General features: G+C 40.1%; 1 protein-coding gene across 4 annotated transcripts in view; it reads left to right on the top strand.

The window, feature by feature from the left end:
* SENP1 (SUMO specific peptidase 1) overlaps positions 1–17,881 on the top strand; it is a 38,604-nt gene extending 20,723 nt beyond the window's left edge. For 3 of the 4 annotated variants that reach the window (XM_042450240.1, XM_042450238.1, XM_042450241.1), the window contains 8 exons: positions 4,013–4,097; positions 4,985–5,128; positions 6,183–6,314; positions 6,897–7,100; positions 9,909–9,988; positions 14,476–14,560; positions 15,374–15,469; positions 17,662–17,881. In XM_042450240.1, the coding sequence (XP_042306174.1) occupies positions 4,013–4,097; positions 4,985–5,128; positions 6,183–6,314; positions 6,897–7,100; positions 9,909–9,988; positions 14,476–14,560; positions 15,374–15,469; positions 17,662–17,724 (889 nt within the window). In that variant the 3' untranslated portion in view covers positions 17,725–17,881. Of the gene's footprint in view, positions 1–4,012; positions 4,098–4,984; positions 5,129–6,182; positions 6,315–6,896; positions 7,101–9,908; positions 9,989–11,379; positions 11,448–14,475; positions 14,561–15,373; positions 15,470–17,661 lie in introns of those variants that run through there. The other variant, XR_006102034.1, reaches the window with a different exon arrangement.
* Positions 17,882–18,353: the final 472 nt, after the last annotated feature.

Raw genomic sequence — 18,353 nt, forward strand, 5'->3', positions numbered from 1 at the left:
AGTATTTCAACGAGTGTCACATTGAGAATGGAGCTAGCTTGTTTTCTGCTGCTCCAAAGACTAAAACATGGAACAGTGGATGCAAGCTTCAGCAAAAGAGATTCCACCTTAACATTAGGAGGAACATCCTGACAGTAAGAACTGTTCGAGAGTGGAAGACACTCCCTTGGAGAATGCTGGCGTCACCTTCTTTGGAGGCCTTTAAATAGAAACTGGATGGCCTTCTGTTGGGGGTGTTTGATAGTGAGTTCCTGCATGGCAGGGGGTTGGACTTGATGGTCCTTGTGTTCTCTTCCAATTCTTATGATTCTATGAGGTGGCATGAGAGGGGGACATCAACACCCCTTACTGGGTGATACATTTCTTCTCAGTCCCCTCCTTTACCTATTCCTACCATTCCTTCTCACTCAAATGTTACTGAAGGTTCAAGAAGAGTCAGCAGACTGCATTCTTATAGCCCATAGTGGCAGTGGCAGCCCTGGTTTATGACACTCCTTCAATTGGATTGACAGGACTATGGCTCCCATACTCACCGATCCTACTTACCAAGGCAGAGAGCTGCATCAGACACCATCTGGACAACCTGGTGTCTCTGCAGATGCTAAATGATCATATTCACTCTATCCTTCTTACATCCTGGAAGCCTTCAACGCATCATTCCTCAAATGCTCAAATGGCACTGATTTTGGGTCTTTACATAATCCATGGTCTTCCCTATAGCAACGATAGATGAATGGATTGTCAGCGCCTTTCTGTTACACCTCAAAGAGGATGGCCTCTCTACTCATTGCACATTTAGTTCACTGCCATAATGGTACACCTACCTACTTCTCATCCAGTGGGTTCCCTGTTAAAAGCCCCACAATCAAGAGGTTCCTGAGGGGCCTCTCACATCTCTATTTGCTTATCCAATCCCTAGTTCCACCATGGTCCTTCCCTGTAGTTGCCTCTCAACTCGTGGAAACTATTCAGACCTATGGCGATCACTGACCTGTGACTTCTAACACTCAAAACAGTCTTCTTGGGAGCTGTTATCTGGACAAAATTTGCAGGAGGGCTCAGTACCCTACATTCTGATCAGCCCTACCTTGTTTACCACACTGATAAAACATACTGCGCTTCAACCCTACATTTCTTCCAAAGTCTCCCTGTTCAACCTTAATCAGGAGATTGCGCTACTTGCTTGTCATAGGCCTGTTACAGACTGCCAAAATAAAGCTGCTTCGGGTCTCTTTGGAGGTATGCTGTTTAAATGATGCATGCATCCTAAGAATCCAGAAGCTGCACCAAAGCTGCACTCCAGTGCTTAGGAATGGAGTGTGGCTTTGGCGCGACCTCCAGACTCTTAGGACCGATGCATCATTTAAATAGCATAATCTTCAAAGAGACCTGAAGCAGCTTTATTTTGGCAGTCTGTAACAGGCCATAGAGAACTATCTGTGAGAGAGGGCCTTGCATTGTCTACATATCTAGCAGGCATTGGGCCATTACACTCATTGCACTGTTTTCCTCCAGAGGTTTTGGAAGTTTATCTGCTATGGGAGACGTCGAACTGGTTTCATTTTCTCAAAGAGACTGTCAAGATGGATTGACAATGTCAACCTAGCATATTAACTCACTGGGAAGCCACTACATTTGGGACTTAGCTCCCATTTGATTGATTTCACTTCTTATGCATAGTTCTTGGGGTATTTCCTTACCTGACTTGTGCAGAGTGGCTACCTGAGTTCAACCATTCACCTTCATCCAGCACTACCAAATTGATTTCTTAGTGTGAGCAGACAGGGAGTTTGGCCAGGTGGTATTTACCTCAATCCTCAGCTGACTTGTCCCACTTCCATAAGTAAGCAAGCTAGTCACCCATTTGCATGAGGCATAGAGACCACAAAGAAGAAGGGCAGATTGCTTACTTGTAACTGTAGTTCTTTGAGTGGTCATTTTTTGCCTCACACAAACCTGACCCTTCCCTTCTTTCCTTGCAGGTCCACTTAACATTACAACATAGCTCATGGTGTCAATCAATCAGTTAATCTTTATTTCTGTCCAATAGACTTGTCAAGGCATACAATAACTTACATCGCATAAATGGAAAACTGGCATGTAGCATAAACCAATGTAAAATGGAGATATTACATTATTACATTATAATACATTAAAATACTTAAGAATAAAATTAAGTGGTCAGACTGGATTACAACATTGGAAATTGTTTTGATTGTGAAATTATAAACCTAGGATATGGATCCATTAGTCAAATCCCTTTTTAATGATTTGTTCTCTCATTTTAACAACTAATGACAAAAATTTTGCAACTGACAGGGTAATACTCACGCATTTGTCTGGCAATAGCAGTTTAATGTAAAATACAAATCAATCAGTGATACCTTTATTGGCCAACTGAAATGCACAATGTACTTGTTGCAAGCTTTCGAAGCTCCATGGGCTTCTTCATTAGGCAAGATGTTACAAACCAAGCAGAAGGGGGGGGAAAACCAATTAGAGATGTTAGTAAGATGCCTTCATGTTGTTTCAGTCCTTAGTAAAGATGGTATACTGGAGAGGGTATCTTTTTTATTTGTTAAATGGCCAACACAGCTACCCCTGATTGTTTAATGTAAAATAATTCAGAATGGCCCAGCTTGAATCTCAACAAGGGGGCAATCAGCTGGCTATGGCACTGGTTATAAAAAACAAGAGAACAAATTATGTGATAGAGTTTCAACTACTTGCTGTCCACAAGGGCAAAATTGAGCAGAGGTAGATAGCCTGGCAAACCTTCCAAAAAGAAGGTTTGGACAAAACACATTGCATCTCGCCTTGGTGAACAAGATGTAATGTCTTGGGACAGTTAAAATTTTATGGTAGGAAGACTGACAGAAAGATCCTGCATAATGAATATTTAAGGCCCTGGGAGAGTAAGATGAAATAGAATTGGTCCTAAGGCTACAAAAATTGGAGTAGGTGGGATATAAATAAAAGATTATTATTATTATTACAAAAAGCAATGTCCTGGAGCTTCTGTCTTAGCGGTTTTAGTAGCTCTTAGTGTTATTTATATTGGCACCTAAAGGGAAGGGGTTACTGCCAACAACTACTCAGCTGTGGAGCATTCCATGAATCAGATGAGCAGAAGATCCATTTGTGTGAAGGCACAGATGACCATTCAAAGGACTGCAGTTATAAGCAAGCAACCTGCCTTTTATTTCATTTAGCTGTCACAATAATTTGGGGTCTATTCTTATAGCTTTTTTCCTTCTGCTATTACTGAGTAAAGGTTTGGGATTCTTTTGCTGCAATTAGTAAAAAATCTGATCTTGTCCCTTTAAACATCAGCATGTCTGGAAGAGGAGACAGAGCTATTCCAAAAAGATTTGCCTACATGCCTGTTTTTCAAGAAATTGTAAGGATACATTGGCTGACAAAGAGACTTGTTACAAGAAAATGTTTGGAGACTATTGGGAAAAATTTGATAGGCAGCACAGTCAGTGGCTTGAAGAGTTTTCACATGCATTCAACCTTTTCTTCATGTTAGTAATCAATACATTGCCATAGATGCCTTGAAGGAGAGAGAATCAAATCTTTCAGTAAGACTAAATAGTGTTTTCCAGCCTCTTTTCATAAGTGTGAGTGGGTAGTCTTTTTTTTGGTTTCTGAAATATCCACTAATAAATTACTACTTAGTCTGTGTAGCTTGAGGAAATAAATTAAATAACTAAAATTCAAGAGGCGGTCTTTATGGATGGAAAGTATATGCATTCAAATAAGGAAATGACAACTAAAATGTCTTGGAGGGTGAGATATATAAATTTCAGGCACATTTTTTCTTCTCCAGTTGATTCAGAGACATTGATGGAATAAGTTTGGTTGTGGGGATCCCTTCCTACATCTCAATGGAGCTAGCCATAAAAATTGATCATGGGCCTAAAAAGTAATATAGCTTAACATATAGCCTAACATTTTAATAGCCTATTATACTAAATACTCAGCCTACTATATGCAAAAATCTTCCTAGAACCAGCGTATATGATTCTCGAGCCCGTGAGAGATGGCGACATATAGAGGAGCAGAAAGCTTTGGCATTGCAGCTGCAGAAGCAGGTAAAAGCTCATAAGGATTTTTAAACCTAATGCTAGAATAATCTGAACTGTGAAGCCTACTTTATTTCTCCAGAAAATCTTGCTCTTGCTAAAGGAGAAAGGGGCAATTGGTGGGGGTTGGGTAACTGAATTTCCACACCCAGGTGACATTGGAGAGCCATTCACACACCACCGGCGCTCTCACCCTGAGGTTTTTTTAACACCAAAAAAGAAATCCATAATCCTCCAACACATCCCAAGGAATGTGGGGAGGAATGTCTATAGTTTGGCTTCATATCCATTTTATTTTATTATTTTTATTTCTATTGTAGTTGTTTTATTTTTATTTTTTGTGAAATCAGAGGCATGTTTATTATTTAATTATATTTTATTTTAATTTAATTCCACCGTTCTTCCCACATGAGCCCCAGGGCCCTGGAGGGACCTTTACTGAAAGCAAAAAGTGACCTTGAAATTAAAAACATGAAAGCATTGTGCCCAAGCCTTCTCAGTGATGTATGTGGAGCAAAACAGTATCCCCCCCCCCCAATACTGGAAAGTAGGGCTGCCTGTTATGACCTTGGAGACAGTGTGTGATTCTACTTTCCTAGCCCCATACTAGAATAATAATGTTTGATGGAACTGTTATATAGAAAATAACTTTTGCCATCTGTTTTGTTTGCTTTAATTTTTTAATACTGAATATTGAGATGATGAGTAAGCTAGCAAACCAAGGCCTGGTTTAAATCCAAATAAAGTTCATCACAGGATTTCATTTCTGATTTTTTAAAAAATGGAAAAATTAAAACTCAGAATAAATTTACTGGGTGGAAACATTTTATGTATTAGCTAATAAAAATGAGAAGTCCAAGCTGTAAATATGAGATGTTGTTATCTGTGTCTTCTAGAGATTGCAGAAGCAGGAACTTTACATTGCTGATTCAGTAGACTTACATCTGCGTGTACCTCTTGAGAAGGAGATTCCAGTCACAGTTGTTCTGGAGGACAATAGGACCACAAATGTTGAAGAAGATTTTCCTGAAATAACAGAGGCAAGCTTTTTACATTGATGCTGAACACCTTTGCAAAAGCAGTCTACAGAAATAGCTGACCATGGGCCAAAACAGATAGCTCTGAAGGGGGGCTTCAAGCTGCCCCAAAGAAAGCCAGGTCAAGGCCATGGCATCCTCATGCCGCAGCCCCAATTTGGATTTTTGCTGCTCCAAAAAGAGGCATCAAAATGCCACTCCTTTTTAAGATGGTAAAAACCAGCTTTTCTACCACCGCCGTAGCTATGTGGCACTCCTGCTGTGTGCGGCGTATAAATGCTGTGCTGCTGGAGTGCTGCAAAGCTGCCCGTTGTGTGGTCAGGTGGGTGATGTGACGCTGGCTTGGGGGCAGCGCCAGAGCATGTGATGTCTCAACACTGTGCTCTGATACTGCCTCCAGGCCAGCACAAAGGGGCAGTCTATTTCACCTTATGTAATAAAACGTCTCCTGCTGAACAAGATCTTGGGGGGGGGGGGGGGGGAGATTCTATCCAAGTCTTTTACCAATATTCTCATCTCTATGTTGAATGATTTTTGTTTCTTACGACATTTATTTTTGATAACCTATCAATGGAATACTTAGGACTGCTGTAGGAATTGTAAATATGGAACAGTTGTTGAGCTGAACAGAGAGTTAAGGCCTATCAAATTTTATAAATCCCTACAAGGTAAACTTTTGTTTTTCCCCCTTTTTTCATCCACCCAGACAAGCATCGTCTCTACCTCTTCAGTGTGTGATGCTTTGCTTTTTCCTGTATTCCCCCATTCCCTGTACCTGAGACCTCATAGCAATCATTTATCCAAATGAAGTGGGAATAACAGCTTGTGCACCTTTTGCCAAAAATACACTTGGTATTTATGCAGCCTCCTTCCACTTGTCTTCCATGCTCCTTTAGCAGGGCCTACCTGTTGTTTGGAAGACAAACCCAAAGGCTTTAAGTTTAGAGATACCTTTTTTTCCTGTGAGCCAAATTTACATAATAATTAAACTCAGAGGAAGCTGTTTGATTACAAAAGCCAATGTTTCTTTTTATTATTCATCATTTATTTCCTTTAGGAGATGGACAGGGAAATAAAGAGCGTCTTACGAAGTGGCAACCAAGATGAAGTACTGAGTGAAGCCTTCCGGTTAACTATAACTAGAAAAGATATCCAGACCCTTAACAATCTCAATTGGCTCAACGATGAGGTAATATACTCTTCACTGTTAACATGCCTTTTGTACTCTGTAGCTACAGTGGACCCTTGTTATACGCTGGGGTTTGGTTCCAAGATCCCCCGTGGATAACAAAATCCGTGGATGCTCAAGTCCCATTAAATATAATGACATAGCAAAATGGTGTCCCTTATAAAAATGGGAAAATCAAGGTTTGATATTTGAAATTTATACTTTTTTTGAACATTTTCAAACCATGGATGCTTGAATCTGTGGATAAAAATCTGTGTATAAGAAGGGCTGACTGTACTTGGTTATATATTAGGTCTCTGAATGAAGCTGTAAGGATTGGTACATACAACTTAACAAGGGGCTTGCATCACATTTAGAGCACTGAAAAGTTCGTGATGTTTTTGCAATATTTAAGTTGTTGAGCAGTTCATTCTTTTTATTAGCAGTTATAATCAAGGCTGTGGGGACTAGTTGCTCAGTACAAGCCAGGTTGAGTAGCACCACTTGTTTAATTAATGTTCTGTTGTGAATTTTCTCCTGAGAAAAAATTACTCGTCATCTCTTTGTATCTGACACTGATATATGCATTCATTTTCTTATCAGATAATTAACTTCTACATGAATATGCTGGTGGAAAGAAGTAAACAGAAGGGATTTCCAACTGTTCATGCATTTAATACCTTTTTCTACACCAAGTTAAAAACAGCTGGGTACACAGCTGTGAAACGTTGGACTAAGAAAGTTGATATATTTTCTGTGGATATTCTGTTGGTGCCTATTCATCTTGGTGTCCACTGGTGCCTAGCAGTGAGTATCTTGTCTGAACCTGGATGCATGACTGAGGGGCTGTACAGATCGCCCCTGAAGAGGAGGCCTGTAGCCGTCCCTGTCTTTGCCAGATAGGGGCCGCAGCAATGCACACCGTGGCCCTGATCTGGCCTTTCCACGGCGCAAAAAGGAGCCACAAAAATGGCTTCTTTTTGCGCCATGGAAAGGGCGCCATAGCCGCCAGCACTGGATTTATGGCGCTCCTTTGGTGCTGCATCATCTAGATACAACGCTAGAGGAGTGCTATGACACTGCATGCCGTGTAGTGCTGTGTGTGGCATCATGCCGCCATGAGGGTGAAGTCGGGGTGTGCATCGTATTAATGCCATGCCCTGGCGCCGCCCCCATGCTGGTCTTAATGGCTGGTCTGTACAGGCTGTGTGAGACAAAGTTTCATCATGCATATTACAGTTCTCAAGTTCTCCCTCACCGGTCTCTTCTCTGAAAAAATTACTCAAAATGGGGCCTTTTCTGTAACATGTGTTCATAAGCAAATACTTTCATAATTAATGACAAAAGAGATTTGCAGACATGGTTTAAAAGCTGCAACAAGTTAGCAATGTTTTGGACTACTCAGCTACACAAATTTTCCCAATCCTAGTGTGACTGAACGAGATAATTCACTGCCAGTGAAAGAGCCACCAAGGAATGGGTTAATCTCTTGTACCACCCTGGTGAAACAAGGAGTCATTTCAATTGAGATTTTTTTCATAGCATTTCTAGGCGGGATACAAACCGCCGCTTTGCGGCGGTCCCCCGCTGGCGCCATTTGCTCCTGCGCGGAGCAAAAAAGAAGCTCCATTTCGGAGCTTCTTTCTGCGGCACACTGATGACATCGCGAGGCGCCGCTGGCGCATTTGCGACGTCATAGGCACCACGACACGTCTGGACGCTATGCGTCCAGTACGTAAAGATGGCGGCGCCCATGTGGAAGGGGTGCCGCCATCTTGTACGTATTGTATACGTACTAGGGTTAGGGGGTGCGGAAGCACCGCCCCGTCCTAACCCTAGTACGTATACAATACGTACTATATGGCGGTTTGTATCCCGCCCTAGTTCCTCCTTCACCCAGGACAGGTTGTATCAGAACTCTTCTGGTGTTTCCTTGGCTACTCAGCTTTTCTTTTCATTGTCACTTTTTTTCTTGGGTTGCTGCCTTTAAAAAAACACAAAAAACCCTTGAAAGCCTTTCTTTGCTTTTCTCTTCAATCACTTCCCCCAAGCTTTTCTGTCCTTCTAGTTTTAAACTACATTTTCTTTTCTTTTCTTTCTCTCCCCCTTTCTTGGGGTGTGTTATTTAGGATGGAGAAGATTTCCAGGTTTTGGGGGGAGCTTAACATTTTCCATAGTTCTAAGCCTCTCCTAAGCACATCCACCTTTCTAAGGGCAATGGAGCCCTCTTATCTACCTTTCCAATGAGCTGTAAAGAGGTTTGCTTCTTAATCTGACCCACTGCCTGGGGGCAGTACCTCTCCAGAGCCGCCTGTGCAATTGTAGAGGGGTGATCTCCTTTGTTTCTCTTTGTGCTGTGGAGCCATCTGTTCCATTGGGAAGGAGTGAGAAGTGTCTGCAAAAGAGCAATGATTTGATCTGGATTATTTTGTTTCCTTCTTGACTTAAGCTTTATTTGTCTTGGGCTTTCAGTCCACCAGTTTTCTTTTTTCAAAAGAAGATAACTTTTCATCTCAAGGTGCTTCTGTGTTTCCACAGCTTAAGACAAATTCTAGACTAGCATCTTTCCTACCTTACCTGATTGAGACACCCATGGTTTTCACAGCTGTTAGTTCTGGCACTGCAGGACCCATGGTTTCTACTTTCCTCACCTGTTGTCACAAGGTCTAATCCTGCATCCAGATCCAGAGTGGCGCTTCCTGGACACCTGGCTTCTGAACAGGAGTCTTACAAGAAGTTTGGCTATACAGACAGAGTTGTTAACGCTCTCTTTTCTTGTCATAGCTCCACTATTATGATCTGCAAGCTTTCCTATAGAGCTTTCCATAGGTAGGCTCTCTGGGAGTCTCTGGATAGGGCTTTGGTAGGGGTGAAGAAGTTCTTACTGTCGGTTGGACATTAGTCTATTAGTCTTAAGCACACTCAACCAACACACCCAACCAGATCTATTGCCACTTCTGTAGCTTTTCAACCAACAGTCCCTTGGAGCAGATTTGCAGGGCTGCTACTTGGGCAAATCCTTCCATCTTCACCAAACATTACAAGAATTGTGGCTCTAAGGAATTCTTTTGGCAGGAGGGTTCTACAGCAGGTAGCCCTATGTTAATTACACTCTTCTTCCTTCTTCCTTGCCACCTTCTTCACTCCCAACACTCCCAGGTGCCATTCCTGGATGGCTCTTTCTCTACTAGCAGAGAATGGTGCATTGGGAACTTACCATGAAGATCCATTCTTGCCAAGGAGAGACATTGAGTGGCAAGGTTTCTTTCATTTTTTGTTCTGTTTCTGACTTGTGTATGGAACTGAAACGAGCAACTAGGGATGGAAAAGTCTCATTTTAAATGGCATAATTCTTTGCCTCACCTGGGTGGATGGAGAGGTTAAGCCATTCCTAGCTATTTCCTTCTCCTTGGCAAGAACAGACCTTCATGATAAGTTCCCAATGTACCATTTGCATCTACAGTATTTTAAAGTGAAGCCTTATTTCTTTGATAGCAGTTTGCCAAATGTGTACTTTCCAAATGCTGTTGTATAGAAGGTCTGGATGTTTGCATAACAATTCATAGAAAGTTAATGATTGTATCAGTCCTTGATTACAAGTTCTGTCTTACTTAGGTTATTGACTTCAGAAAAAAGACCATCACCTACTTCGATTCAATGGGTGGAAGCAACAGCGAAGCTTGCCGCATACTGTTGTGAGTATCCCATAGTCACACATTTCCAATTCAGGTGTGAAGGGGAACTGAGAATTCAGAGTCAATAGAAAGAAATGTTGGTTAAGTACAGATTTCACAACTTGTATAAACAGCTAAATTTCCAAGACTTTTTTTGAGAGAGGACAAAAAGCAAACATGCTTTGGTAACCTAAGAGTAAGATGTTAACTTCCATTTCAGTTGATCATACTAGTTATAATGTCTAATTTCTGAGGTAGTATTAACTTAGGTGGCTTGTATCTAGTTTTGACTTCAAGTAAGGATTAACAGACTTGTTGTAATGCAAACTCTTGGCCCCTACAAGAAGGGCTATGGTATGGTATATTTCTTTCCCTGCTGTTCAGGGAAACTCCAAGAATATTATTACTTCAGCAGTGTACTACGATGAGACCAGGGTGTTGGGTGAGCTTGTAGATGGACAGGGCCCTATACCTGCAAGCCCTTCATTATGCTCATGATAAGGGCTAGGAGCTATTACAGGCATGCAGTTCATTTAATCTCCCTCCTATTGGTATCCTGATGGGAGGGAAACATATAGGAAAGACCTTCATATAGAGGCGAAAGAGAGGCATGACTCCTCTTTCCACCTTCCACCCTTATTGCCCTGCTAAAGAGCAATGCTATGCACATAGAATCAAATGAATGCATGGGTTTACTTTTGAATAACAATGCTTACAACTACACTCCATAACATTTGAACTGAAATTTCTAAGTGAATGAGAATATTTTTTAAAATGTAATTCATATGCTAGAGCTTTGCCAGGAAAGGTACATCATTCTGTTAGTAGGAAGATAGCTTGTTGTATCTCCTTTTGTGAAGCCTCAAGCTGTTCGTTCAGATGGGTTTATTCCTTAGTACTAGCTTCCTGATATCTCAAGAGATTTTAAGCAGATTTTGAAGAGGTGTTTATGTGTCTAGAAGTGGAGCTGTGGCCTTTTATTCTGCTGGAAATTCACCACATTTAGTTTATGGGAAAACATTTACTTTATAGGAAAATAAAAGATATATATTATTTAGCAAATGAGATTTGTCTGGAGCAGCCCTCAAACTTACTTTCTAGTAAAAGTGCTTTTTCCTATTAAATAGGGAAGGGTTACAACAAATATGACCTGATGAGCCTTCTATCTGTAATTTCCTAAATCAACGAAGAGACTGAATATAGATAATCTCTTATTTTCTAATGATATGTGAGGACCAAATTAGTCCCAGTTTCAGTCCCAGACTATCAGGAGAGGCAGAATAGGTAGAGTAGAATCCCTGCAGTTTGGGCCAGGTGACAAGTGGCACAGGTAGAATAATGGGATAGGAACTCAGCTTCCTGCTGATTACTGCCCTCCCTGTAATTGCTTTTCCCTTTCTATTTCCTTTCAGGAGGCTTTAATTGGTTGAATGCAGTGGGAGGATCACACCGGGAAGAGGGGACGGAGGTCCTATTCATGGTTAGTGACCCTTTCATGCTTTCAATCTTTAGAGCTTCCTGGTTTTTGGTGAGTTTTTGGAATGATTTCTGGACCCTTTTTAGAAAAGGGAGAGATTTATGAAGTGTCATAAATCTCCTGTAGCTCTGGCTTATTTTTTTCTTAAAATACATATTAAAAATCAGTTTATATAAAGTAATCAGTGGAAGTTGGGAGAAGAGTCAGAATGGGTGTAATGATAATCCTTTTAAGAGTTCTAGATGGCCAGGCTGAGAAAGACATTTCTTTGTGTACAACTACACAGAGCTGCTGCCAGTCAGAATAGACATTATTAGCATAGATAGTGGGACCACTCTTGGACTGGATGTGAACCAGTTCATAGATTTCCATGCTTACTGGTCATGCTCCTGTGCCTTATTCTGGTATTTGAGGATCTGAGACAGTTCATGTCTGGTGAATGTTTGCTCAGAAAATTTTTCTAGACAATGCAGAGTATGCTTCAATGGATGATACTAATGATTAAGTGGCCCTGATACTAATGTAGTGCAGTAACCCAGCAAACAGTTTTTTTGTAAATTGAGTGCATCCTCATGAGTATCTCCCACCTCCCTAGAGGAATTTCCTGGTGTTAACCATAGCTTCTTCATGTTCCATGTGAACATGCTCTAACCAGAAGAAATATTGTGCTCTTGTTCTTTGTCAATCTAGGAAGTTCAAAATTAGGAAGATCACAGCTTTTTTCTAATATCAACAAGAAGTGATGAAATATAGGCAGCCCCGGGACCCAGTGGCTTAGAGATTAAGATGCTGACCCAAATGCCATGTGACAGGGTCAGCTCCCGTCATTTGGTCCCAACTTCTGTCAACCTAGCAGTTCAAAAGCATGTAAAAGTGCAAGTACACTGGTCCCCCGGGTTACGAAATACCCAGGTTACGAAAATTTCGGGATACGAATAAATCCCATAGGGATTTATTGTTTCGGCTTACGAAGGTTTTTTCGGGTTACGAAAAAACCCCGGCGCTGTTTTAAATGGAGCCGCGGCGCAGCCGCGGCTTTTCCCCATTAGCGCCTATGGGCTATTCGGCTTACGAAGTATCCCGGGTTACGAAAGCGGCGGCGGAACGAATTAATTTCGTAACCCGGGGTACCAGTGTAGATAAATACGTATCACTTCAGTGGTAAGGTAACAATGTTCAGTGTAGTCATGCTGGCCACATGATCACAGTCATCTTTGACAATGCTGGCTCCCTTGGCTTGGTAACAGAGCTCCGCCCCCTATAGCCGGACATGACATGATAATCTTGCCAAAGGGGAAGCCTTTAACTTTTACCTTTAGGTCACACCACCTGTTTTCATGTTCTTCCTAGCGTGCCAATGGAGATGTATATATCTGAGATGCAGAATAGCTTTTCCAGAAAGCATCTTGGTTGCTTTAGCAAGCTTTAGTGTCTTCGTTGCTGTGTTTAAAAAACATGTATACTGCCATGTTCTCTGTGTTCATTAGCAAATGTTCTTACATAGGACTTCTGATTATCTGGGAGGAGACACATGAAGTGAAGTTATTTATATTGTATAATATCTTGCTTTGACTAGGGTTTCCATAGACTTTATATATCATGATATTGTCACATTTTTTTTCCATTTGAAGCCAAAAGCTATATTAGAGAATTTGGAGATCCAATAATATGGTGCTCTGACATGTTAAAGTATATTAGGTCAGTATCAACTAAAAATACTTCTTTCCTCCAGCATTCTTTTTTATTCATTTTTCTTGAAAATGCTCTCACTGCATTCAACAAGCTGCTTCTTGCTTTTACTAAGCAGAAACATCGGCTAGGTTTTACAAATCTAGTGGATTGTTTTCTTTTTAATGAAAGGCACCTGTGCCACAACACAACCCTTTTTTGACACTTCCCTTTCTTTCAGAAGTGATTTGCCACGTAGCATACTGTGGCTGCTCAAGGGATATAGCTCCAGAGCCCTTCATGCAAACAGGATTTGTTGATTGGCTGTTCTGAAGCACCACCAGATATAAACACTTAATATGATACTATACTACTAGTATATTAGGTCTGAGAGAAAGGGGGAACAATAGCAGAAGAGAAAGTATTTTATGTATATAAATTTCATTTGTGATAGTTGTTTAAAAATATTCCATACAGTATATGGAGGTTGCAGAGAGTAACTTACAAGAATGACTTGGAAGGCTGTGTTAGCTCAACTTATTTTTGTCAAAAATGTACTGAGATGGGTTGGTTACATGCATTTGTAGTAAGAAAAGTTAGGATGGGGTTTTGCTCATAGACAGGCCTTTATTCCAACTGGAGAAAGCATAAGGGGGGGGATCTGCAACACAAAAATTAATTTGGAAATAAGTTACAGTAGATATGTGAATAGCACATAGAACAGGCTACCAAGAAAGCAATTACCTTGTGTATTGGTAACAGAAAGAAAGCTATTGGGATTGAGATGCAGAGGTGAGGACATTCTTGGTACAGCCTGTGTCCTTCAGTAATTGCAATTAAGGGTGCAATTCCTCGGAGAAGTGGTAGGAAAGAGTTACTCCAAAACTGACAGAAGGGAGTAGCAAGTGCAAAATAAAATCTTTGAAACTGTATTATTTAAAATATAGGTGCCCGTTACATTGTGGGGTTTATCCTATTGATTTTGTTTGACCCCATGTTAAATTACATGGAAATTGGAGTTGACTGCAGCATACTTTTTAAACATTTTAGCTGCATGAAATGTAAGGTTTCTGCTACTAAAAAGCAACTTCAGTAGGTAGTATGTGCTGCAAATTAAAATATACTACTGTGAATGAATGAGCCCTGAATGTGTACTGCAAATGTAGTTGAACTGGCTAGCAAGTGAGCTACTTAATATAAAATAGTTAAGTTTTTGCACTAGTTCAAATTGCTGGGCTGCTTTAAGTGAATGAGTTTTATGAGATGAGTTACAAATCTGAAATTCAGATTCATTTTCAGAATTGTTTTCTTGCTTGCTTGCTTGCTTACTAAGCATTTCCTTCTCCTTTTCTGTCCTCTGCAGGCAGTACCTAAAACAGGAAAGCTTGGATAAAAAACGGAAGGAATTTGATACAAATGGCTGGATGCTGCTGAGTAAAAGGAGCCAGGTATGGTGTCTGTGTATGACTGGTCATTATACAAGGATTTAAAACACACATACAGTGAATCATGGTCTAGATGCATTACTCTGTTTCAAGGGCTGGTCTGTACATGAGAAAGGTCTCCTTTCTCCCAGTTTGTAATTCTAGTTAAGTTTTTGATGCACAGCTTTTTACTATGTGAAAACATAGGATAATATTTTTATATATAGGTAGAAAAAAACTAGATGTGTCATAGAGCTGTTTGTTTGAGACTCAGTGTGTACCAGTGCCTGAAGCAGCTGCCTTTTCAATCTGCTGTTACAGGCACCACCTTACGGAGAATTCCTGGCCAATTCTCTTTGTCCTACTCTATGCAAAAAGAGAGCTGCTATTGCCGTTTCTCTGTGTGATGCTGAACAGTATTTCCTTAGTGAGAGACAAATAAAAGATTCCTAGTTGTCACCTTTTCCAGTCCTCATTGCTCTAAGCTACCATTAGAAGAAGCAGGAGGAAAGTTGTTGATAAAACATGGGATGGAGACCTTTGCTGGATAACAAATAGGGGGCAAGTGGCAGCAATTATATCATTGCCAAGATGGCAAGAGGGTAGCAGAAAGGAGCATGATATCTATAGCAACTATAGAGCACTATAGCTACTGTTGAAATGTAGTGGCTGTAGATATTCAAAGGCCTCAATGTATGTATGGAACTTGTTGCATGCCTCTAGACATTCCTTGTTGTTTTTAAAATCTTTTGCTTACTAGGCTGTTTCTAGGCCAAAGCTTGATAAAGGTGTTTGATTATGTAATTAAAGGAGGTTGGTTTTACATGTCTTTTAAAGGAGATCCCTCAGCAAATGAATGGCAGTGACTGTGGGATGTTTGCCTGTAAATATGCTGACTGCATTTCCAAAGACAAACCTATTAACTTTACTCAGGTAAGTTGAGCCTTCTGGTAAGAGGCACTCTGGTGTTACTGTCAGTCTATATGAACATAATGGTGTCTTGGGGCTTAATTAGGATTGTGCAAAAAGCCAAACTGATTACAAATTCTGTAGAATAGACTCTACATAAATAAGCATCCATAACTTGGGTAGTACAAGTCAGATTCCAAGATCCTAGGTTCTCAAAGGATGCTTTGAGCAAAACCTAAAAGATCTGAGAACATTGTACTGTAATAGAAGGTTTTGGAGATTCAGCATGGTGTAGCATTGGACTAGGACTCTGTAGCCCAGGGTTTGAATCTTAGCTCAGCCATGTAAAACCACTGGGTAAACTTGGGCAAGTCACACTTATCTCAGCCTCAGAGGATGGCCATTGCAAATTTCCTCTTCACAAGTGTTGCCAAGAAAACCCCATAATAGGTTCATCTTAGGGTCACCATAAGCTGGAAATGACTTGAAGGCACACAACAATATCAGAAGGTGCTCAGTACAGAATGTTTAAGCTTGGATACTTAGGTAGAGCCACATTACTGATGAATGAATTGTGCTTTCTATGAGTAATATAATTCCAGATATGCAACATACTAAAACCCAGCAACTAATTTTATAACAGCAAGGCTACTTTTCAGCTCTGTTAACTTTTGTATATTTTGCCAGTGTCGTATTGCATAGATGTCTGTCACAAGATGGTATTATATTGAAGTTGTCTTCAACTCTGTTACTCAGAGTTTCTGGTGACCAATGTCTGGTGTCTTTCTTTCTTAATTTTCATTTCACCAACCACAATACAGTTCTTTGCTGAAGAACTGATGCTATTGATTGCATTTTTCTCTGTGTGGTTCTGTATAAATTGTTTTTAAGCATTGTCTCCATTGGAGACAAGCTAAATTGAGAATTTAGAATTAGGATTGCAAGGTTAAAGGTTTATGTAGGAGGTTGAAGCCTATTATCTCTCTTGACCTTCCATATTAATTCAACAACATTCGTACATAACAAGGAAACAAATATATCAAGTAATAAACATCCAACAAAGAGAGGAATCAAGTGAGACTGAATGTATATATTCATATGTGATAATTCATTGAGAGTCTGTGAAATGTTTATAACACTGTAAAGATGTCTCTATAGCTTTTCTTGAGATATTAGTGATTTTCTTGGGGTCTTGTGTTTATTGAAAATACCAATAAAACCAGAACAGTTTTCAAAGAATATGTCTGACTCTTTCAGTGGTGTTATCTGCTTATTTAATTTTTTTTTAACAAAGATAATATTCCTCACATATGGCCACCAGTCCAGTGGTGTTTCCTTTATTTGCAGTTAGTAGTGGATAGATTGCTTACAGTTAGGAAAGCCAGGATTTCTTTATGGGGAACTTGTTTACGTTGGCCACTCTAAATAGGGCTAACTTAGCTCCATTTGTATTGCTTTTTCTGTTATATCACTACATTCTTTAAAACTCTCCTTCCATAACATGTAGATTTGGCCACATTCTCACCACACATGCAAGCAAACACATTCTTTGTATCCTCTGTAACCACCTGGTATTGCTGAATTCTGTGCATCTCTAAAGAAGTGATCAGTTTTAAATCCCTTCTATAAATAACCACAATGAACTTTTTCTCCTAACTGTGCTGTAACTAGTACTAATTAGAGCAGTAATCATTTCATTTTAAATATTCCCTGCCTTCTATTGAATATTAAGTTTCAGAACTTTTTAATCATCTTGTAATTCAACTATTCATGTCAGTGAACAAAATGGAGGATCCAGAACCTCTTAAACTGATTATTTTCAGTAGCTCTCAAAGTTGTAGTCCAGTTTTTGTGTAACTTCTGTAAGTAAATGTTTCATCCTAAAAAGACCTGTTTGTTTTTATTTGTTAAGATATGACACTTTGCCATTATTGTAAAACCATGAGTGGAAGAGAACAATATTGTTTGACCTGCAGTTTCAAATGAGGAGTATTTCATGCAGAAGGGGATTAGTAAATTCTCCAAGATTTTTTTGTTTAAGGTTTTAAGAATGATGACTGTCAGCCTTACTCATGCTTATTCCTGTAGATTCGATATTCACCTATGGAACAGCTGATTGGCTTTGGGATTGAACACCAAGGCACTGGACTATAACTGCCACTTTACATGTGCATGGCAGGAGCACTAATACCTTTTTCTTTCTGTTTTCATTAAAGCAACACATGCCTTATTTCCGAAAGCGGATGGTCTGGGAGATCCTTCATCGGAAGCTGCTGTGATTTCATCTCAAGTGTCAGACCCTTCAGAGACTGCGAACCAGGCCTTGGCCATTGTCTGCCATCTCCGTTGTGGACTGCACAAGTGTCCCACTGATGCTTACAAGACCTTATATGTCACATTATGTGGCTTTTTAAAACAATAAATCTATTTCACGGAGTAGTGTGTCCAAAGCACACTTTTTTGTATTTTGAAACCCTGTTTTTTACTAGTGACTTTTAGAAGCACTAAGGAGTGCAACTTTTTATTTTCAAGTAAGCTTCCTTTAATTTTTTATTTTAAAATGCTGATTTGGGGGAACAACTTCAAATCTGCCAGGATACAGCTGCAGAGTAAGGGGTAAATGCTTATGCCATGTATGTCATGATTTGGACAAAAATTAACATCAAAACTCAACATACTGCTATGTATTACAATTGCTGTAGATGGTCTTCCTCAACAGATGTGTCGAGCATAGAAATAAAACATTTGTACATGCATGGGGAAATCCAACTGGACCACATTTGCCATTTGGGTGTCTACACATGTGTTTATTTCTACAGCTTGCTGCAGATAGCCCGGAGGTTTCCTGCAGCAGCCATAATACTTATTTGCCCTTCATTATTATTGCCCTTCAAACACCTTGCGAAAT

The sequence above is a fragment of the Sceloporus undulatus genome, chromosome 2 (assembly GCF_019175285.1).
Source record: "Sceloporus undulatus isolate JIND9_A2432 ecotype Alabama chromosome 2, SceUnd_v1.1, whole genome shotgun sequence".
NCBI classification, from domain to species: domain Eukaryota; kingdom Metazoa; phylum Chordata; class Lepidosauria; order Squamata; family Phrynosomatidae; genus Sceloporus; species Sceloporus undulatus.